The 23938-nt window shown below is 41.5% G+C and overlaps 1 protein-coding gene across 2 annotated transcripts in view; it reads left to right on the plus strand.

Moving 5' to 3' along the window:
- Positions 1-1694: 1694 nt before the first annotated feature.
- YTHDF2 (YTH N6-methyladenosine RNA binding protein F2) overlaps positions 1695-23938 on the plus strand; it is a 31757-nt gene continuing 9513 nt past the window's right edge. The window contains exons 1-5 of one of the 2 annotated variants that reach the window (XM_057556804.1): positions 1695-2023; positions 2518-2542; positions 3111-3190; positions 6088-7663; positions 13500-13509. In XM_057556804.1, coding sequence (XP_057412787.1) covers positions 1997-2023; positions 2518-2542; positions 3111-3190; positions 6088-7663; positions 13500-13509 — 1718 coding nt within the window. In that variant the 5' untranslated portion in view covers positions 1695-1996. Of the gene's footprint in view, positions 2024-2517; positions 2543-3110; positions 3191-6087; positions 7675-13499; positions 13510-23938 lie in introns of both variants that reach the window. The other variant, XM_057556798.1, reaches the window with a different exon arrangement.

Genomic DNA, 23938 nt, shown 5'->3' on the forward strand with positions numbered 1-23938 from the left:
GAATTTTCACTATCATCCCTTAATGCGATTATAGGAAAGAAGTTTACAATGTATCAGATTTACTTTAATGTTTGTTTTTTGATTTTTGTTTTTTTGAACTTTATCTTTGCAGCAAACCTGTTAGGTAGATTTTATTATCCCCTTTATCAAATGAGGGAATCTCTGAAAGGTTTAGTAATTTACCTAATGTCGCCAATCTGTTGGGGAGGCCAGTGTTTAGTCACTCCCCCTCCCCGATTATGACTCCTGGTCTAATCCTCTTTTTACCATACCACTGCTGCCTTCAAGGGTAAGTGTAGGCAACTGCTTACAGTTTACACATAAATCTGGGCCATGGGGTTAACTGGTTAACTTATATTAAAAAAAAAAAAAAAAAAAAGGATTACTATGTTTCTCCTCTTCCCTTGGTGGAATCTATGCTCTGAACCTGGACTCTGCCAGAAGTCTGTCACATTTGGTGCCTGACCTTATTCATTCCAACCATAAATGTGATTATGGGCAGAAAAAATGCGTTGAGCACTTTAAGCAAAATTATGATGCAAAGTCCAAGATGCTGTGTTATCATTTACTTTACTACTGAGTCCACCCAAGCCTCCTGTATCCAGGGAGGGGATGGTATCAGGTTGACACTTGAGTGCATTATTTATCTGTTTACTACTATTTGCAATAACAAAAGCTATTAGGAGATGGACTGTCCTGGGATCAAATATCCCTGCAGGAGTCAGGTTAGCCTCTGATTAAGAATGCTTCTGCCCATCCATCCTTTAGATCTCCTCAGGATTCTGGTTCCTGAATACAGGATTTCTCTTGGGGGTGGAGGGACACTATTATGTTCCTCTCAGTGTCAGGCAAACCTTATTATTTAATAGCTTTGTGACCTTGGGCACATGACTTAACCTCTCTGTTTCCTCAGTTATAAAACGGATTGACTGACAGCTACTTTGAAGATGCTGAAAGCCTTTAATGTTTGAAAGCACCTAACAACAAAGCCTAGTCTACAGCAGGTATTCAAATAGCATTTATTTCCTTTCTTCCCCAGGTAAGGACTCGTTGAAAGAACACGTAAAATTTTGTGTGGTTGTGTGAAGTGTGTTTTTCTTGGAAATAAAGTCCACAGTTTAACAGATTATCATGGGGGCCAGCGACATCCCTAAAAAAGAATTGCAGATTCTCCTCCCTGCAACGCAAAAGGGTGAATCTCTTTCTCAGGGGACCGGATGTTTTCTGGATATTTTTGTTCTCTGGGCCCTCTTTCTGTAGCTTGCTAACAGAGGAGGATAACCAGGTGAGGGGGTGTTTTACTCAGGGCAGGGCCCCCTTGAACTTTCCCTGGGGGCTCTGTGACTCCTGTTCGTGTTCCCCCCCATATGGGGGTGGGGTGCCATCTGCAACTGGGAAGCAGGTTTATTTTAAGGCCTCTCAGCCTTCGGGGTTCGCTTCTTCACTGAAAAACCAGCTTTTGTGGGTTCCCCCAAGCTAGAGCTACTCCCTTCCCTCCAGCTGTTAGTCAAAACCTCGTGGTGCGACCCTGGCCGACCCACCCTCCTAGGCCCCAATCCCAAGACGGTGGGGGCGGGGAGGCCGCGCGCGCCGCTTCCGCTCCTCCAGCCCACCAGAGGGCGCTGCGGCCCCACCTCTGCCTTCCCGGAGCGCTTCGCGCCGGGCCCCTTCAGCGTGGGTGAGCGAATGTGAGAGTCAGCGTCGCGCCGTGCGCGCCGTCCGCCTCCGCTGCTCGGCGCCCTTATTTCGGCTGCGAGGGGCGGGCGCGCGCGTAAAGGCATAGAGACGGGCGCTGAGCTCTTGGGCTAGAGCGTCGCCGAATCGGAGCCGGAGCCCGAGCCGCGCGCTGTGTCTCCGCTGCGTCCGCCGAGGCCCCCGAGTGTCAGGGACAAAAGCCGCCGCCGCGCCGCCTGCTTCCGTCGCCGGGGCTCATCCGCTGCCGCCGCCACCGTGAGGAGAGTCCGCCGCCGTCGCCACCCGTGAGGATCCGAGAGCCATGTCGGCCAGCAGCCTCTTGGAGCAGGTACAGGCCCGGCCCGCATGCCTCGGCCATTGTGTGAGGCGAGAGGGAGCCCGACTAGGCCCGGGCCCGCCGCCCCAGGTCGGGCCGAGCCGAGGCGGCGCCTTCAGCGGGCCTCATTTTGAGGCTCTCAGGCCGGCCGCGCCCAGCGCCTCGCCCTCGGCCCGCTCTCCCCGCTCCTCACTGGGCCTCGGAGACCGCCGGCCGCGCCGCGTCCCCTCCTCTCGGCGGGCCTCGTTTTTCTCTTGTTTCCTTCCCCTTCTTTGAAGCCCTGGTCCCCTCGCGTTGTTTGTGGCGCGGCCCCCTCTTCCCCCTGGGCCCCGCCAGCGTCGCGCTTCCCCCGCCTCCCATCTTCAGCCTCCTCCTCACCCCATTCCTGACGCCTCTTCTTAGGCCTGCGCCTTTATTCCCTTATCGGTCCCGGCTTTAATTTGTCTCTCCTTTTCCGTTTTTTCTTCGGACGATGTGCTGCTCGGCGACGTTTCCTTCCCCCGCAGAGACCAAAAGGTCAAGGAAACAAAGGTGAGCCTAGCTACGCCGGTGGCCCCGGGCGGGCGGGGGACCCCGCGTGGGGGGGGGCGGGGTCTCCGGGAAGCGCCCCGGGGAGAGGACCTTTCGGAAGCCGCTCAGTTTGCAGGTGCCTCACAGTTAAGTATTTGACCCTTTCGGTGTGTTCCTGCAGCTGGCGAACAGCTTTTTAGTGAACAAGGAGTAATTCATTAGGGGTGGGGGTGGATTCGGTTTTGAAATGTCCCAGGTCCTTAGTTTCCTGTAGGTCTTAGAAGTCCTTTGTTTTTCATCCTCGTGGATCACACTCTGGAAGTGCTCACATGTGATGGGGGAGGGGAAGCGGGAGGGAATAGAAATCTAGAGGAGCCAATAAAATGACCTTTTTAGATCAACTTGCTCTGGGTGGAGGGAGACATTTTTACGAATGTTGCTCAGCATTCACTCTCATCTTTATCCTTTCGAAACCCAAACTTATTTGCTCTGTGTAGTACGGTTTTTCTCTGGTTAGGAGGTATTTGATTAATTTGGGAGGTGGATTGTACGATTGAGACACTCCTAATTTGAATTTTTTTTCCTTTAGTACAAAATGGATCTGTACATCAAAAGGATGGATTAAATGATGATGATTTTGAACCTTACTTGAGTCCACAGGCAAGGCCCGTGAGTAGTTAACCATTTTCGTGCTTGATCAGAGGATGCAGTATACCATTATTCTTTCTTTGCTCTATCAATAAATCTCATTTTCAGGGGATGACTTTCTTAATATCAGTCAATATGTTATAAAACCATTTGCTACAAATGTCATAGGCTGTTAAGGTTCTTATCTGTGTTGTGAGCAAACATACCATTCTCTGAGGCTAGTACTGATAACATTTTACAGTGTACTAACAGCAACACTTGTTTGAGTAGTTCTTCCTCCTTAGCAAGAATATAACAGTGCAAAACTTAAGAATACTTTCCGGTGTTAAATATTTTCATCCCCAAAACATTTTTCTTTTAGGAAAATTGGATTCATATGTGATGGGAAAAATTAACAAAATCACCTGAACTTTATTCAGTGCTGCAGAACTGAGTATCTTCGTTTTGTCTAGTCACTAGTTAGTGGGTTCTTAGGTTATCAGAACTATTTTGGAGCTGGGTACTCTTTCAAGTTGAGCTCTATCTACATCTGTAAAGAGTAATTTTGTATATATCTGGCTTCTTAGGGGAGCTGTAGAATTTACAAAACGGAGTTGAAGGAAGATAAAATACTGTTGAGAACAGAGATCAAGAATGATGGAATTCCAGTTTTTGCAATGTAATCTGTCTTCTTATGTGAAGATTAGTTGCATGTAGGTCCATATATGAACATGAACTGTGCACAGAGACTTCTTTGATTCAGCAGTTCTTTTGTGTTACTATCTTGGATCCCAAAGACAGTCACAAAGTTGTAGCTAATAAGTATAACTCACCAGACTAATAAACCAAAAGGAAAATTGACAGTAACTTATCCAGAATATCCTAAAAGATGAAAAAGTTTGTGGAACATTTATATAAATTCTGAACAGATGGTGTATGATATACATAACAGTCTTGAATAACTTGACATTAGTGCGTGCGCATGTTTGGGCCTAATGCTTACATAAAACTTTTTGATCCCTTGTGTAGAATTTTCTACATTGAAAGTGTAGAAACCACTTAAGCAAGTGATTGGAAAAAAGTTTTTGCAGAAGACAACCAGTTAATCAGGAAAAGTAGGAAAGGAAGTAGAGGAATGAACTATTAATGGGTTCTTGCTCTTGAGGTAGTTTGCTTACATAATCATTATAACAAGGAGAGTGGGAGCATTTGGAAACATACTTCTAGGTAGTTCTTGTGAAACATTGTGTAATTCAGATTTTTGAGCTCAGGGGCATGTGGGAACCTGCCAGTTCAGGTGTAGGCATTCAGCTTTATAGTGGCATAACCTGTGATATTAAGTGTGTTTGTATTTTATTTGTTAAGTAAGCTAAAGCTTAAATATTTTTGAAAAATTTGGGGGGGGAAATATAAATTTTGGTTGAATAGACATAATCTGATACTCTCTGTCGTTTGTCAAGGCTATTTCATCTACTTTATAACCAGTTTTTTTTTTTAAATTTTTGAATTTTATTTACTTTTTTATACAGCAGGTTCTTATTAGTTTAACCAGTTTTTCATGACCTTATATTGGAATAATTCTTCAGGCTTAATCTATTAAGGGTGGACTGAATTTCTTATTCATAATGGATTTGGGGCTGTTAAAATTATAACACTGTCTTCGAGAAATAGACTTCTCTTAAACTTGAGGGTATATGTGAAAGACTTAGGTTTTTAAAAGAAAATTTAGAATTGGCAGAGAGAAGCACCACCGTTTATCAAACTATATTAGTTGAAATATTTAATCTTCAGGAGATGTGTTTTAGTGGCTAGGGAGAAGTACTATTGGCTTTGGTAATGCAAACTTAAGGCCTGACATAGTTATGGTCATCCAAGTCTCTTAAGAACAAAACTCCCTATTGACTAGTTAGTGGATTCTTAGATACCAGAGCTGTTTTGAAGTTAAAGTAGTCTATTTTTGAGTTGAGCTGAGTCTATATCTATAGGAACCAATTCTCTGTATCTCTGGCTTCTCATTTAAGGGAGTACTTTGTGAGTTATAGGATTTATAAAAAAGAACTGTCAGCATAAATGAAAGTAAGACTGTTTCTGCAGTGTAATCTATCTTCTAATGTGAAGATTAGTTGCGTATAACTTTATTTCTGGTTGTCATTCTGAAGGATGATTCCTTTTTTAAAGATATGGACTGTACTGTGTCTTTAGAATTATATTCCTGTTTTTAATGAAAAAGTTAGGTGTGCATTTTAGCTTACGGCCTTAACTTTTATAGGTGAAGCAAAACAGGTAGCAACATTTTTTTTGGTTTTGAATCCTCTGGAAGTCACTGTGCATTTTCTTTCCAGGTTATAATTAAATAGTGGCATCTCTTGATGTTCCCAGATGGTTTGCCAGGAGGCTTTACTATAAACTAGGTGTACTGAACCTTGATTTTTGGTTTATGGTTGAGGAATGGCTGCACAGATTTTTGGGATAGAACTTGAAATGTCCAGTTATTTTTGTTTTATCTATCATATAGTAAGTTTTAATAGGAAACTCTTGTGAATGCTTTTTCTTTCTGCCAATATTCCCACTCCTTCAGTCCAGAGATAGTGGTTTTAATGAAGGCATCATCTCAGTACATCTATAGAGGAAGACTTAAACTTAGTGAGATGATGGGTTTTCCCTTTTCTGAATTGTAGCACCAAAAGGTAAGGCTGGTATTCACTGTATGTCAGTTTAATTTTAAATGTTTAAACAGTTTAGTTATTAAACCAAAATATTATCTAAGTCTATAAAAATAGCAAGTTTATGGGAAGAGACCATCTGAAAAGGTCACTCTCCTTTTTTATGGTAATGACTGAAATATTCGAATTGTGTGAATAATTGGGAGAGGAAATGTCCTGGTCGTTTTATGTATTTTTGTGTTTAGTTTTAATTTACCCTTTTTTCTTCTTCCACAGAATAATGCATATACTGCCATGTCAGATTCCTACTTACCCAGTTACTACAGTCCCTCCATTGGCTTCTCCTATTCTTTGGGTGAAGCTGCTTGGTCTACCGGGGGTGACACAGCCATGCCCTATCTAACTTCTTATGGACAGCTGAGCAACGGAGAGCCTCACTTCCTACCAGATGCAATGTTCGGACAACCAGGAGCCCTGGGTAGCACTCCATTTCTTGGTCAGCATGGTTTTAACTTCTTTCCCAGTGGGATTGACTTCTCAGCTTGGGGAAATAACAGTTCTCAGGGACAGTCTACTCAGAGCTCTGGATATAGTAGCAATTATGCTTATGCACCTAGCTCCTTAGGTGGAGCCATGATTGATGGACAGTCAGCTTTTGCCAGTGAGACCCTCAATAAGGCTCCTGGCATGAATACTATAGACCAGGGGATGGCAGCCCTGAAGTTGGGTAGCACAGAAGTTGCAAGCAATGTTCCAAAAGTTGTAGGCTCTGCTGTTGGTAGCGGGTCCATTACTAGTAACATCGTGGCTTCCAATAGTTTGCCTCCAGCTACCATTGCTCCTCCAAAACCAGCATCTTGGGCTGATATTGCTAGCAAGCCTGCGAAACAGCAACCCAAGTTGAAGACCAAGAATGGCATTGCAGGGTCAAGTCTTCCACCACCTCCAATAAAACATAACATGGATATTGGAACTTGGGATAACAAGGGTCCTGTGGCAAAAACCCCCTCACAGGCTTTGGTTCAGAACATAGGTCAGCAGCCAACCCAGGGATCTCCGCAGCCTGTAGGTCAGCAGGCTAACAATAGCCCACCAGTGGCTCAGGCATCAGTAGGGCAACAGACACAGCCATTGCCCCCCCCACCACCACAGCCTGCCCAGCTCTCAGTGCAGCAACAGGCAGCTCAGCCAACCCGCTGGGTAGCACCTCGGAACCGTGGCAGTGGGTTCGGTCATAATGGGGTGGATGGTAATGGAGTAGGACAGTCTCAGGCTGGATCTGGATCTGCTCCTTCAGAACCTCACCCAGTGTTGGAGAAGCTGCGGTCCATTAATAACTATAACCCCAAGGATTTTGACTGGAATCTGAAACATGGCCGGGTTTTCATCATTAAGAGCTACTCTGAGGACGATATCCACCGTTCCATTAAGTATAATATCTGGTGCAGCACAGAGCATGGGAACAAGAGACTGGATGCTGCTTATCGCTCCATGAACGGGAAGGGCCCCGTTTACTTACTTTTCAGTGTCAACGGCAGTGGACACTTCTGTGGCGTTGCAGAAATGAAATCTGCTGTGGACTACAACACATGTGCAGGTGTGTGGTCCCAGGACAAATGGAAGGGTCGTTTTGATGTCAGGTGGATTTTTGTGAAGGACGTTCCCAATAGCCAGTTGCGACACATTCGCCTAGAGAACAACGAGAATAAACCAGTGACCAACTCCAGGGACACTCAGGAAGTGCCTCTGGAAAAGGCTAAGCAGGTGTTGAAAATCATAGCCAGCTACAAGCACACCACTTCCATTTTTGATGACTTCTCACACTATGAGAAACGCCAAGAGGAAGAAGAAAGTGTTAAAAAGGTAACCAGCTTACCCTTCTTAAGACTGTAAGGGAAGGGGAAGGAACTAGAGAGAACAGGAGAGGTATTATACCAGTAACCATTAATAAAAGCTTTGTAAATAACATAAGTATCACTTAACAGTTCAAGCCTTAATGGAGGATAATTGGTCTTATTATTTGAACCTTAGTGTGAAAGAATATGGGAACATTAATGGAGGACAGAAATGTGGATGTAAGTTAAAGGAAAGCAGAAACAACCGTAGAGAAACTGGCTTTACATGATGCAGAAAGAGGTGAAGAATGAGTCTGAAGAATACGCAAAGGGAATAATTGAAGTGATAGAAACGTAGAAATGAAAGTAGGAAAAGATTGAGGCTGTAATGTGGCAGAGAAAAAGATGATTCTGTTGGAATTAACTTTTGGCCTTGCTGGGGTACTGTGGTTATTTACAAGAATTGGTGTGTCACCAAGCCCTGACATTTCTGCCTGCCTGATGACAACTGGCAGTGTTAAGAGGATGTTTTTCAGACCTTTCTTCCTTGCTTCTATCTTTTGTAGTGTTCTGCTTAATCACTTTTTTCAAAATCTTTTTCCCATTAGAAAAGGTAATTATATAAAACTTGGAAAGCAGATCATACGAAAAAGCTGGCCTCTTGCTCTTAACATTTGGTTGTATTCCTAAAGATTCACTTTCTCGTTTCCTCTGTAACAAGTGGGAATCTTGGACAGAGTGATAGGGAATAGTTCCAAAGTAAAGAGTTGAACTTATTTGAAAGGGTTGGTAATGCTTGATCCCATGTATTGAGCGTAAACTCTAGGACCATAAGAAAATGATAAAATACTGGTTGGCGCAGATCATATTATCCAGAAGTTAGACACACTGAAGTATAGGAAGTAGGTGAAAAGATAATGACAAGGAGAAAATGTTTTTAAAACATATGTATATATTAGTGATAGAATCCTGAGTGGTTAGCTTCAGATGCAAAATAAACAAAACCTAACAGACTTAATGTAAATACATTTTCCTTGAATTTGTCATTAATTCATAGGGATCTTATGTAATTGATCTAGGACCTGAGGCACTTGTTATGCCTCTATAAAGACTTACTCCTTTGAGCAGTGGGAGGAGGACTGCTCAAAGGAGTAAGTTTGCTCTGGTAGATTCTCGACCTCCATAACACAGAATCAGAGGTCCATAGTTGTCTAACTAAAGCAGGATGGTTGACTGTTTATTTTATTTTTGGCTACATTGGGTCTTCATTGCTGCTTGCGGGCTTCCTCTAGTTGCAGTGAGTGGGCTTTTCATTGCAGTGGCTTCTCTTGTTGCGGAGCCTGGGCTCTAGGCGCGCGGGCTCTAGGGCACAGGCTCAGTAGTTGTGGCACACGGGCTTAGTTACTCCGCTTCATGTGGAATCTTCCCGGACAAGGGCTCGAACCCGTGTCCCTTCCGTTGGCAGGCGGATTCTTAACCCCTGAGCCACCAGGGAAGCCCAGTATGGTTGACTCTTTTATCTTCCAGTGTGTAGAGATATACTTGTCAGTGATGCTGAAAGTATTGGGGAGATAGAGCCAGATTACTGGAAATTTGGCTGTTAGAAAAAACTTGGTACTGTTTAGTTCTTTAAACTCTTCCCTTTCCCAGAGTTTAACAGTTTAACTTAAAATCCTCCAGAATCTATAGAAAAAAGATATTTGATTATTTTTGCCAAACATCTGAAAGGCTCTGAAGATGTCTTCACAGGCTTCTGTTTCTAGAGGAACAAGGACGGAGGCTGTGGCCTTTTAGGCATCGTGTAGTGGCGTAGCAGATTATTAACGTGTGTGCGGGGCATCCAGGTGCTTGGTTTAACTACTTGAAATATGCACAATATTTGTCGCATATTAAGAATCTGCTTACTTTCATCTGCAAAGTTCTGTCCTACATCTTGTGATTTAAAAGCAGGAAGGCAAAGATAGGAATATTTTTTGGAATGTGCAGCATAGCTGCTAGGATAAATCTGTATTTGTTAGAACTAGTGGGGAAGCTTGTGTTTAAAAGTGAAGTAGCAAGTCTGAGGATTGTTAATTTGTGTGCACTTTTAATCAAGTATATATTTGTATTAATTCACTTGAGTGGTTCAGTGAATGATAAAACTTCATAAGTAGGTGTAAGATTCATTGACTAGCCTTGTGTTTTCAGTGAGTGTAATAATAATCAAGGTTTAGGGTCTTTGTTAAGCTAACTAATGGCTCTTTCTTAAAACAGTTCTGTAAAAACTTTTGATGAATGAGTATCCTAATTTTTCTGAGGCTGGTGAACAAACCACCAAAAGTAAAAACTTAAAAGCTTCAATTATACTTGTCTCAGATTACTTTTTAGTTTACTTTCTTTAAGAAGAGCTTGCTGGGGTTTCTGGAAGGTCCCTATGATTGCCTCCAAACCCAGCTACCCTTTCAGTCAGTATTGCCTTACTCCTGTGTTGCCCACTGTTACCCTTTAACATCCTTACATAACTGACTGTAAACTGTTCTTCCAGTTTTTATTAGGCTTCCAAGACAAAACAAGTTTCATGATAATGGGACTGATAGCTCATTGAAGCATTGACTCCCTTAAGTGGGGTGTTTGTATATGTGCTTTGGTATTATTTACAAGATTGAAAAAATCTTCCAGCCAAATGGAAACTCAGTCAGTGGGGAAATACTTATCATCCTGAAAATGATGTCACAGCTGTTCTAAAGTTCCGTGATTGGGCATGTTGCTTGGCAGAACACACTGAAGCAGAACTACAGCCATTTTTGCCTTGTTCTGTCACATGATCTAATTCAATACCATAGAACCTTCAAGATCTGTCTGGCTTGGATATTTTGGATCTGTCTGGCTTGACACTTCCAGCAAATTTTAGTGACTTCGTTTACTTTGTTGTATACTTCAGATACTATTTTGTAAACTGCTTTCTGCATTTATTTAGAACTTTCCTCTACTTGTTATTTCTTCTGTGACATCACTTTTTAAAATTTTATTTTATTTTTGTTTGCGTTGGGTTTGTGTTGCTGCGAGCGGGCTTTTCTCTGGTTGCTGCGAGCGGGGGCTACTCTTCCTTGTGGTGCGCAGGCTTCTCATTGCAGTGGTTTCTCTTGTTGAGGAGCATGGGCTCTAGGTGCGTGGGCTTCAGTAGTTGTGACTCATGGGCTCTAGAGCGCAGCCTCAGTAGTTGTGGTGCACGGACTTAGTTGCTCCGCGGCATGTGGGATCTTCCTGGACCAGGGCTCGAACCCGTGTCCCCTGCATTGACAGGTGGATTCTTTTTTTTTTTTTTTATAGCTACTTTATTTATTTATTTTATTTTTTTTTTTATTTTTGGCTGTGTTGGGTCTTCGGTTCATGCTAGGGCTTTCTCTGGTTACGGCAAGTGGGGACCACTCTTCATCGCGGTGCGGGGACCGCTCTTCATCGCGGTGCGCGGGCCTTTCACTATCGTGGCCCCTCCCGTTGCGGGGCACAGGCTCCAGACGCGCAGGCTCAGTAGTTGTGGCTCACGGGCCCAGCTGCTCCGTGGCATGTGGGATCTTCCCAGACCAGGGCTCGAACCCGTGTCCCCTGCATTAGCAGGCAGATTCTCAACCACTGCGCCACCAGGGAAGCCCTGACAGGTGGATTCTTAACCACTGAGCCACCAGGGAAGCCCTGTGACATCACTTTTATTTAAAAAATTTTTGAATTTATTTTTTTATACAGCAGGTTCTTATTAGTTATCTATTTTATACATATTAGTGTATATAGCTGTGACATCACTTTTGATGGCTTCATAGTATTCTATCAAAAATTTATTGTAATTTACCAGTCCCCATTACTGAATATGTCAGCTTCTTTATAATTTTTTTTCCAGCTAAAGTAACACTGTTGTAAACATCCTAAGATATAAATATTGATTCATACCTATCCTTAAGTGCTGCGTCAAAGGATATATGTTTTTGAAGGTCTTGCTGGTGCTATATATTGCCATATGAGCTTTTTTCTTAAAATTTTGTTGTTGTTGTTGAGTATTACTGTCAGCTATTCAGAAGATGATGGCAGTTAGTTAATCTTTTCCTCTGTCTCAACTTTGGAATAGTGGGGCATAAAGGGAGAGTTACTCCCTGCATTAGTGATTTTTTTTTTTTAAATGAACTTCATAAAATAGTTGGTTTAGTTTTTTCTTTTTTCCCCCCCCAATATTTATTTATTTGGTTGCACCCGGTCTTAGTTGCAGCAGGCAGGCTCCTTAGTTGTGGCTCCAGGGCTCCTTAGTTTGCTGCACGTGGGCTCCTCATTTGTGGCATGCGAACTCTTAGTTGCAGCATGCATGTGGGTCTAGTTCCCTGACCAGCGATTGAACCCGGGCCCCCCGCATTAGGAGTGCGGAGTCCTGTCCACTGTGCCACCAGGGAAGTCCCTAGTTGGTTTAGTTTTGTCTTATCTTTATAGCTTTTTAACTCTAGGTAAAAATAAGATAGTCTAGTAGGGGAGACTGAGGGCTGTGTAATTCTCTTAAAGTCTAGCCCAACATTAGACTCAATCAGGCACTTGGGTAAAGATTTTTCTGAATAACTGGAAAGCTAAGGGGAGATTTAGGAGAGACAGACCTAGAGAAAATATTACTATAGTGACAACAGCTTAAGGTGTATGTTTTTAAAAATTTCATTGCTATTAAGTGAGAATAGCAGGATTTCTTTACCTTTAGGATTATTCTGATTTTCAAGCAGAAGACCTAAAAATGGTGACTTGGAGTGTGTTTGGACATACTGAAAATTTATTATGGTGTTTAAGAATTGAGATGAAGTTATTTATCTTTTCTTTGAACAGCTTTACTGTGTGCTAGACGCTACAGAGAAACCACGAATGTATTGTCAGGCAGCCTTATATAAGTGACAAGTAACAATACAAAATGAAAAGTGTTTTCTCAAGGCATGCACAAGGTGCCAGTTTGGAAGCTTGAAGATTGCCTAACGCAGCTTGGGCTGTGGGTTGATTGATCATAGAAGAATCCTGGAAGAAGTGATCTCTTGAGCTGAGCCTTGGAAGATGTATAGAAGATAGCCAGAGGTGTTTTGAGAAGAGTGAACATGGTTCAGAACAGCCCAAATCTGTATAGATAATAACACTGTAGAGATAATAGGTTGGAATAGGAATTCCTGTACAGTTCAAGAAAAGTCTAATTGGAGTTTGTGGAATGGGTTTCCAGGAAGGGAAGTTTGGAGATTAGATTAGGAAAAGGGAGTTAAATGAAATGTTTATGCAGTTAGTTGGATATAGAAGGAATCTACTGAGAGAGATACAAAGTTGGCTTAAAAAAAAGTACTAGAGTTTAAGAGAATGAGGAGTAAGGTCTAATTTGAGTTAGGATGGTGGAGGTCCTTGATGTAACCTTCAGTGAAAGGCAATGGGAAACTTGTAGAAGTAAAGGTGAACCAGTACTTTGTAATAATAGGTATCATTACTGTATATATATAGCTCATTTCTTCCTGCAATGTGCTTTATACATGTTATCTTATTTCTCATAGTAGTGTTTAGCTTAGTAGAGATGATTTATAAGGGGAATATGATAGCTGTTATCAAATGATTCTTCATGCTAGTGACAGCACTGGAACCAATAGGTAAAGGTTATAGGGAGGGAGATTTTTGTAAATAAAGGGGGAACTTTCTAAAAATGGAGTCTTAGTCACAGGAGGGTTTCAAGAGGAGACTAAAAGAACTTTTATTAGGTAAATTGTAGAGAAGATTCATACATGGGGTAGTTTAGATCAGAGAAACCGAGGAGTAAAAGAGGATTAGGTGGCCCAAGATAACATTTGAGGTTCATGGAGAGGAATTGATGGTACAAAACAGGTCTTAAAAAGTAAGACCTTATTTTTGTTTGTGTTTTATAATTTCTGACCTAAATACTAATTACATATAAAACATAAGAAAGGACTTGAGAACAGAAGGAGATAGATGACAGATAGGATTTGTGGATTCTCAGTGAATCTTAGTATAGATTAGGTGTTTGGGTAGTTATTAATATATTTACTGTGTATTAATGAAAAAAATTATTACCTAAAATGTAATAAAGACTTAGCAAAGGAACATAGAAGTGATTACTTGAGAAATGTTTCCTTTAAAAAAAAAAAATCTAGTTTTCCTGTAGTGTTGGCACAAGTAATATTTCTCTTTATATAAGGAAGTTTTTTTTTCCTTACAGCCATCTTTTTCCTCCTAACCCTTTAATTTGGGCATTTTGTCCCTTGTTTACAAATGTTTGAGGTAATCATCTTGGCTCCATTTTCAACTTTAGAAAAAAATTTTAAATATCCAAGTTTTAGTGATACAAAAACCAGAAAAGAAAGAAACATCACTTTAGCCAAATATATTGTTTTCTTACTATTAAATCTTTAGGAAATGACCATGCAGTACTGTTCTTTCCATTTAACATTACTTCACTCCACCACTGTTTTAAATTGCTTCTTCAGAACTAGTGAGTGAGCATCCTGTTTTAATCAGGATGGCAAACCTGAACGTTTTGTAAAATTCTAAGGCCATCTATGTCTTCTTCTGTCTTGCAGATAAATTTACTTGTTTTTCTGCCAGTAGGGTTGAGGGAATTCTATTTGTATTACTCACCACCTTCCTTGCTTTGTGGATAAAATGCCTTTCTGTAGCCTTGTTAAAGGAGAACCAAAAGAGAATAGGTGATACTGAATTTGGATCTCTTTGAAGCAGGCCCTTTGTTTGTATCCATCTTTCAACAAATGTTTGTGTTTTTTTTAAAATTTATTTTATTTTATTTTATTTTTGGCTGCATTGGGTCTTTGTTGCTGCATGCGGACTTTTCTCTGGTTGTGGCGAGCGGGGGCTACTACTCTTCATTGTGGTGCACAGGCTTCTCATTGTGGTGGCTTCTCTTGTTGGGAACACGCGCTTCTAGGCATGTGGGCTTTAGTAGTTGTGGCCCACGGGCTCAGTAGTTGTGGCTCCTCACGGGCTCTAGAGCACGGGCTTCAGTAGTTGTGGCTCGCTGGCTGTAGAGCACAGGCTTAGTAGTTGTGGCCCACGGGCTTTAGTTGCTCCGCAGCATGTGGGATCTTCCCGGACCAGGGCTTGAACTCGTGTCTCATGCATTGGCAGGCGGACCACCAGGGAAGCCCCCAAATGTTTGTGTTAATTGCTAGGATAGAACAGATAAACAAGGCACCATCTTTGGCTTAGGACCAGACAGTGTTGTTAGGCGGACAACAAAATGGATAAAATATGAGATAAGGGCTGTAATAGAGGGACGAAGAAGTATTTTGGCTTTCTGGAGAAGTGATAAATTTGGGGAAATTAAGAAAGTCTTTATGGGGGAACAACATTTGATCTATATCAAATAGAATGAGTAACTGGGTAATCAGCACTTAAATGATAGCACAGTGCTTGGCACATGGTATACATAAAAGTTTAGCTATCTCATCTAATGTATCATTCTCATATTTTAGATGAGGAAGCAGGCTCAAAGAGGTTATTTATACAAGGTCTCATAGCTAACAAGTGGTGGAGTTGGTATTTCAATGTCCAAGTCCAATAATGTGCTAGAGCTAGCTAATTGTGAGCCAGTTGTTTAGCTTTCAAGAATTTTAGCAAGCTAGTTGTTAAACACAGTTGTTATTAAACAAATTGCATAAACTTAAACATTAAATACATTGTATTAAAAGGTATTTTAGGGCTTCCCTGGTGGCGCAGTGGTTGAGAATCTGCCTGCCAATGCAGGGGACACGGGTTCGAGCCCTGGTCTGGGAAGATCCCACATGCCGCGGAGCAACTAGGCCCGTGAGCCACAATTACTGAGCCTGCGCATCTGGAGCCTGTGCTCCGCAACAAGAGAGGCCGCGATAGTGAGAGGCCCGCGCACCGTGATGAAGAGTGGCCCCCACTTGCCGCAACTAGAGAAAGCCCTCGCACAGAAATGAAGACCTAACACAGCCATAAATTAATAAATAAATTTTTTAAAAAAAAAAAAGGTATTTTAAATGCCTTTCTATTTACATTGAATTACATTGTAAACTACAGTTAGAAATGTTATAGTTAAACTATATAAACTTAGAATACCATTATGATTACCATTAAACCATAATTTTTTTTTTTTAAAAAACACAGGACAGAGGAATAGGTCTAAGTGTTAATAAGCTTCTTTTTTAAAAAAAATTAAATTTATTATTATTATTATTAATTTTATTTATTTATTTATTTATGGCTGTGTTGGGTCTTCGTTTCTGTGCTAGGGCTTTCTCTAGTTGCAGCAAGTGGGGGCCACTCTTCATCGCGGTGCGCGGGCCTCTCACTCTCACGGCCTCTCTTGTTGCGGAGCACAGGCTCCAGACGCGCAGTCTCAGCAATTGTGGCTCACGGGCCTAGTTGCTCCGCGGCATGTGGGATCTTCCCAGACCAGGGCTCGAACCCGTGTCCCCTGCATTGGCAGGCAGATTCTCAACCACTGCGCCACCAGGGAAGCCCTAAACCATAATATTTAAATTCATCACTCTTGAAGTTATTATGTCTGTATCAATATATAGTATTGTGCTATTACACATGTCTTCTCAGCCCCACTGTATTCCTGTATTCCATTGGTAGTTTGAGGTCAGCCATGTTATTGACACCGCGGAAATTGGCAGATGCTATATACAAATCAGGACTTGATTTTTGTTGATTGTCTAGACTTAAAGGGATGGAGAAAATATTAATACAGATTTGCCACAAAGCATGTGGGATCTTAGTTTCCCGACCAGGGATTGAACCCGTGCCCCCTGCAGTGGAAGAGCAGAGTTCTAACCACTCAGGGAATTCCCTTAATGCAGATTAAACTTAAGTGTGTCGTGTCTCTATCCCTGACATATTTTGAATAAAACAAAATTTGAGGAATTAGTCTTCCAGAATTTGAAAATTATTATCCAGTTTAGCAAGGAAGTTGCTCAAATTGACAAGCCAGTGAAGTTCTGACATATTTTTTTTTTTTTTTTTTTTTTAATGAGGATCTTGACTCAGATGCGTATGTTTTGATTGATTGATTGATTGATTGATTTTGGCTGTGTTGGGTCTTCGTTTCTGTGCGAGGGCTTTCTCCAGTTGTGGCAAGCGGGGGCCACTCCTCATCGCGATGCGCGGGCCTCTCTCGTTGCGGAGCACAGGCTCCAGACGCGCAGGCTCAGCAGTTGTGGCTCACGGGCCCAGCCGCTCCGCGGCATGTGGGATCCTCCCAGGCCAGGGCTCGAACCCGTGTCCCCTGCATTAGCAGGCAGACTCCCAACCACTGCGCCACCAGGGAAGCCCTGACATATGTTTTTGTTATTTCACTTTTGTCTTTAAGTCATTAGTATCAATAAATGAAAATATGTTGGAACTCCACCCAAAGCCACAGTCTCTGTCTAGTCCCAAAGCCCATGGACCACTGTGTGATATGTGGAGTTTGCCAGATAGAAAACTGGGTCTTGTGAAATGAGAAGTTTAATATGGAAAGAATAAGTGATAAAACTGGAGAGGTTGGTTGGGCCTAGTATAAGAAGGGCTTTGGATTTTTATCCTGTACTTATGTTTTTAGATTGTAAGGGAGGATAGTCAGTGTAGAGTGACGTTTTAGAGGATGGGAAGGATGAAATACGTACTGAGCACTGACTTTGTTAGGTACTTTCATAGTTTTACTTTAATCCCCACACCAACTCCGGGAGGCAGTATCCCATATTTATAGGTAGGAAAATGGAAGCTCAGGTTAGAAACTTACCTAAAGTCATCTATTAAATGAGGAGAGAGAGGTGTAAGTGACTTGAAGACCAAATGAGAGTTTTTTTACTATAGTTGGGAGAAAGACAGTGAGAGCCTGTATCATGATAGTGGGAATGGGGAAGTTACAGTTGAAAAATGCGGTAGAAATATTTACTGATTAGTTATTAAAAAAAAACTTAGAGAATATGGGATGAGCAACAGGTTAGGGTTTGGAGATGTGTTGGCTTTTGGAAATAGTATTTGGGGTGCTTGTAGGACAGAAAGGTGATAGTAGGATCTGGAGCTCAGGAGAGATCTGTTGATAGAAATTTGGGAGTTTCCAGCTCTCAGTATAGGTTAAAGGCATGGACGAGTTTAAGATTCTTCAAGAACATTGGTAATAAAAATAATGGCCGAAATTATTGCTCATTTTGTAGTGTCTAATATGCACCTGTCCTGAGTACTTTTTTTTTTTTAATGACTACATTTATTTATTTATTTTTTGGCTGTGTTGGGTCTTTGTTTCTGTGTGAGGGCTTTTCTCTAGTTGCGGCGAGTGGGGGCCACTCTTCATCGCGGTGCGTGGGCCTCTCACTATCGCGACCTCTCTTGTTGCGGAGCTCAGGCTCCAGACGCGCAGGCTCAGTAGTTGTGGCTCACGGGCACAGTTGATCTTCCCAGACTAGGGCTCGAACCCGTGTCCCCTGCATTGGCTGGCAGATTCTCAACCACTGCGCCACCAGGGAAGCCCCTGAATACATTTTAAAAAAAATAAATTTATTTGTTTTTGGCTGCGTTGGTTCTGCATTGCTGTGTGCTGGCTTTCTCTAGTTGTGGTGAGCAGGGGCTACTCCTTGTTCTGCGCGGGCTTCTCATTGTGGTGGCTTCTCGTTGCAGAGCATGGGCTCTAGGCTCATGGGCTTCAGTAGTTGTGGCACGTGGGCTCAGTAGTTGTGGTTCGCAGGCTCAGTTGTGGCACACGGGCTTTAGTTGCTCTGAGGCATGTGGGATCTTCCCGGGACAGGGATCGAACCCGTGTTCCCTGCATTGGCAGGTGGATTCTTAACCACTGCGCTACCAGGGAAGTCCCCGAATACATATTTTTATGTAAGTTTTCATTTAATTCTATCATTGTGAGGTATGTACAGCTATCTTAGTTTTACAGATGAAGGCGCTGAAGCACAGAAAAAAGTACATTCTTTTGCACAGTTGCCCAAACTAAGAAAGCAGAGCTGGTGTTCTACTTCGGTGCGGTTCCAGAGCCAACGTGCATTGAGAGAAGAGGGCCAAAGAAAGAACCCCCAGCAATAACACAATTTAAAGGATGGATTAAAGAGGGACCAAATGAAAGGGTTTGAGAGGGAGTAGTTGGAGCTTTAGAAAGAGAACAAGGAAAGGGCTATATCTTGAGTAGAATTTCAAGCAGTGGGGTATAATCAACTTATTCAGAGACTGTAGAGAGGTAGCAGATGACTGCAAATGCCAACAACTATCTGAATAAAAGTAACATGAGAGTGCTTTGTTAGGGGTTTGAAGGTTTTGGTCTCCACACATCATTCAACAGACTGTGCATTTGTTGTTTCTATAGTGTTCCAGCCCTTCACAACCTGTGAAGTTTTCTAAGCTGTCTGTTCCAAGTCTTTAAGAGATTTAATGAAGTAAGACCAGCTTCTGTTTAGTTAGTACGGGCTGTTTTGGTGAATTAGACCATACAACAATGTCTGAAATGCAGTTGGGTGTTAAAAATGTCAGTATTCTGTTTTTGCTATGGCTAAAGATTGATCCAGAGGGGACTGCCGTTTTTCCAAACTTAAACATTTTGGGACAAGGGGTAGTTAGCGATTCTAGAATCATTTAGTATTTACTCTGAATAGTTTAAATCAAGAATTACTCAGATGTGAACCATTCTGCTTACCTGCCAGAAGTAAAGATTAGTCCTATGACAGTTTTCAAACTTTCAGTTTCAAAAGTGGAATTTTTTTTTTTCTCCTCAAAACAAAACCTTACTCAGAACCCCATTAATGGCTGATTTCACATGCTCAGCTCTCTGTTTTTCCCTGGGTGATCTTCGAAGCATCTCCTCTATGAAGCATAATTTGGAACCCACTGGATGACAGGACTTTTTCAAAAAATGGAGTAATGGTGCATGGAGGTGGAGTCGGGGGTGGGGGGATCTATTTTGAAATTGAAGAAATGTAAGGAATCTGCAGCTTCAGCATCTGATTTAGGTGTATTGGTTATTTAGTCTTGGAGGAAGGGAGGGATTAGAAAAACATCTCACAGCAGCTGGGGATGCTACAGCATTGGCTTTGACTGCTTTAGTTTAAGGAACTGTATGATAAAGGACTGACACCTGCACTATATAGGAGTTTCATGTAGAGAAGGAGAAAAAGCTCTGTTCCCTGAATTAGGGAAAACAAAAGATCTCTTTCTTCACCATTGAAATCTGCAAGTCTGCAAATGAGGAAGGAGAGTGTGGTAGGCTCAGATCATCCTTTCTGCCTTTCTCCACAGAAGCAGGTAATTCAATTTAAATTTGCATCCTGCTGCCACCTCCTCCAGAGCAAATTTTTCTAGTTATAACAACTAGACAGTATAGACTAACAACTAGCTCAGTAGTGTGCCCTAATGCTTTTCATCCCTTGCTGAATAAGCAATTCCTAATTGAACTGACTTAACTCCAGTTAGCCATAGGGAGGAGAGATATAAGTGAAACAGTATAGGATAGTGGGTATTGAAGTGCTCATTTTACAGGATGAGACCAAGTACAGAAGAAAAGAATAGCAAGACCAGAGTTGAGTCATTTTTATGGAAGACTGGCTTTGAGTTGGGTCTAGAAGGATGTATATAGGAAAAGATTGTGGAAAGAAAGATGAAGGAAGAAAATGGCTAAACCTTCAAGATTAAGCTGTTGGGTATGTGGGGAGCGGGAAGAGGCAGGCAGTTGCTCTTTCCAACTCATTTGCATTTACTGCTGTTGTAATACCTGGTGGTTCTTATGAGATATTTAATACTCTGCTACATGTGTCAGAGCTAAAAATTTGGACAGATCACTTGTGTAATATGTGAAGCCATTTAGAAAAGGTAGACTTATATGTAAGCTTTTGACTTCATGTGGACCTTTTGGGCAGTCAGGGTATAGATAGCATATAGAGCTTTTAAACTGTTTGCATGTTAAAAAAAATTTGCAATGTGCAAATTTTATATTAGCATTTGCAAATTTTCCGTTTGCATTTGTTTTTCATTGTAATAACCAAATTATAAAAGTGTGGAGAAAATGAAAGAAAACTCACTCATAGTTCCTCTACCCTGACAAAACCACTCATCATTTTGGCTTATTTTCCGACACAAGTTAGCGGTTTATACAATTATAATCATATTCTATGTAGTATTTTATCCTGCTTTTCCCCCTTAATACTTCAGGTATTTACCGATATTCAGCCATTTTTTGCGCTTGTGCATAAGGCACTTTCCATATCTGACCTCTGATCCCTTGTAACAATCCTGTAGAATAAGATTATCTTCTTTTTTCTTCTTTTTTTTTTTTGGCCCCACTGCTTGGCTTGCGGGATCTTAGTTCCCTGACGAACTCGGGCCCCCTGCGGTGGAAGTTTCCAAGTCCTAACCACGGGACCGCCAGGGAGTCCCCAAGATTATCTTCATTTTTCAGTTAGGGAACTGAGATTCAAAAAGGAATAATTTTGTTAAGATCACTAGTTAGGTTGTAGAAGAGCTGGAATTCATTTTGCCCCAAAGCTTTTCTGTTCTTAGGCCTTGCTGCATCTTCACATTTATCATTTAAAATAACTAACTGCAATGTTCTATTATCTACTAATACCTGTAGTCAGTCAACTCTTCGTTGGGTATATGAGGAGAGCATAATTGGCTGAAACTTAAACCTTTATTTAAGCACTTAGGTTTAAAACTCCCTCATCACAAGCATCAAGAGGGAGCAAATTGGATCTACTCTACCTAACCTTGTGAGAGTTGCTGCTAATGACAGGCAGCAAGAGTAAGGGAGAACACAAATGGTTCTGAATAATTACTCTGGAAGGTTATAAAATTGAGTGGGAAGGTTTTAGGCTACCTAACTCTTTTTGTACACAAACTGCAAGATTACCTCATTTTAGTGGCAGAACTAGAACCCTAGACAAGTTCTTGGGTAATTCAAAATTATTTATGACAAATGTTATCTTACTTGCAGTCCATAAGCCTGCAAAGGGGTGGGGAGGGGAGCAGGGTGGACGTGGTGTGAGAGCTTCATAGTATAAATTCCAAAAAAATGGTAACAACAATTTAAAGCAAACTTTGAGTCACCTGGAAAGTATTTACAAAAATACTGATAACTAGGTCTACCCCCAGATTTACTAAACTGAAATTTTATTTAGTAAGCTGCCTAGGTATTTCTTAAAAGGATCAGAAGCAGTTGAAGAGAAGTTTCCCAGTTTGTACAGGTTACCATCTGAGAGTACTTACATTGCAGATTCTTGTCCTTCCTCACCTACTGAGTGGGCACCTTTGGAGTTGAGGCCTTGGAATCTGCATTTTATCAGCTCTATAGGTGATTCTCTTGTATTTAAATTATAAATGTCATTAGGTGGTGTTTTGTATGTCCCTCACCTCAAATTCCTCATGCTTATTTTTCCTGTAAGTTTCTTCCTTTGCTCTGTAGTCCTCCTTCCAGTCTCTGCCTGCTAGTCTCAAGACTTCATCTTTTCTTTTTTTGAGATGTTGAGTTCATTTTTATTAAATATTAATCAGAACCATATGGAACTGCCATATTTCTGGGTCAAAAAAGACTTCATCTTTAGAAGCAATGTTAGAATTCACATGTGTCTGAAAAGTCTGGCTGTACCTTTTTACACTGTGGCCTACCTTAAGGCTGAAAGGGTCTTTTGAGTAGTATTTTTCATCAGCTATCAATATTATGAGCCTCTAGTGAACTGCCTGTATTGTTTGTTCATTAAAAGGTGCTGATGTCTTTGGCTGAATATCCTCCGTGTTACTTGTTGTAATCTACTCCTCAGAGACATTATGGCTACTTCTAAGAGGCTGTAATGTTTTAAGTTTTACATTATTTTATTGTATCTTCCTTTTTGTGAGCACATTGTTTAGAGTTGTTAGATAATTTTAAGCAATAAGATTTAGTGGCCACTATCCATCCTGAAGTTGCCCGAAGATGTTAACTGATTTTTTTTTTTAATTTATATATTTTATTTTATTTATTTTTGGCTGCATTGGGTCTTTGTTGCTGTGCGCGGGTTTTCTCTAGTTGTGGTGAGTGGGGGCTACTCTTTGTTGTGGTGCGCGGGCCTCTCATTGCAGTGGCTTCTCTTGTGGAGCACGGGCTCTAGGCGCCCGGGCTTCAGTAGTTGTGGCTTGCGAGCTCTAGAGCGCAGGCTCAGTAGTTGTGGCTCACGGGCTTAGTTGCTCCGCGGCATGTGGGATCTTCCCGGATTAGGGCCCGAACCCGTGTCCCCTGCATTGGCAGGCGGATTTTTAACCACTGTGCCACCAGGGAAGCCTGTTAACTGATTTTTAAGGGTAATTAGTTTTTTGGGATGTGGGAAGGGATTCTATTATTCTATTAAGTATATTACGTATGATGGGCCTTTAAAAAAATTTAGGTGTGGGTATACACTAGGTTGATATTAATAAGCATGAATCCTAGATTCTGTTTTCTTGTTAGCATAGTATTGAAAAGGCTAGGAGCTCAGAAGATGGTGTCATATCTGCCACTATCAGTGATTTGAGCAAGTAAACTTCTGAGCCTCAGTATTTTATGAAAATGGGGGAAAAAACTTACTGGGTTGTTAGGATTAAATGTATATATACAAGTGAAGTACTTGCATACAGGTCTTTTATGAGTGATTATTGTGATCCATAATCTCAGGCATATAAATGTGTATGTACACATAAATACACCTTCGTTTATTTTACATCAGTTATCACATTCTTCAGTAACTTTTGGCATGGTACTTACTAATGCTACTGAGTTTCCATTTTGGGGTCCCACCCTTGGAATAGACTGGGGAGGGCACAAGACTGAAAGGGAGATCAGTTAAAAGGAGTCTGTGGCAAAGTCCTATTGAGAGGTTACAGTAGCTTGGACTAGAGAGGTTAATGGAGGTGTTGAGGATGGTTCGACTGGAAATTTTTGAAGGTGGAACTGGAGTTTATATCATTTATCGGATAGCTGGAAAGCATATTTAGTGATTGCTTCATTCTTTCTGAACTTACTGTCAAACGCTGGGAGTGGGGGGGGGGGAATTTGACTGACAGGCTATTAAAAAACCTTATTTGCTAAACTGTATTCTGAAGTGCTTTCAGAAATTGATTTTATTGTGAAATTAGCTTTTGTTCAAATGTAGCTCTTACTGGAGAGCCAAGGAGTGATTCAAAGAATAACTGAAAATATTTTAATGTATCTGTCTTACCCTTTGTTCTGTTACTAGTTAAGACTTATGATTCAGGGCCTGAAAATAGTAGATTATCCAGGCTTTTACTTCTGACCTTGTTAGTGAAATGTATATAGGAGTTCAGCTACTAACAGTCTTGGA

This window comes from Balaenoptera acutorostrata, chromosome 1 (genome assembly GCF_949987535.1).
Source record: "Balaenoptera acutorostrata chromosome 1, mBalAcu1.1, whole genome shotgun sequence".
In the NCBI taxonomy this organism is placed as follows: Eukaryota; Metazoa; Chordata; class Mammalia; order Artiodactyla; family Balaenopteridae; genus Balaenoptera; species Balaenoptera acutorostrata.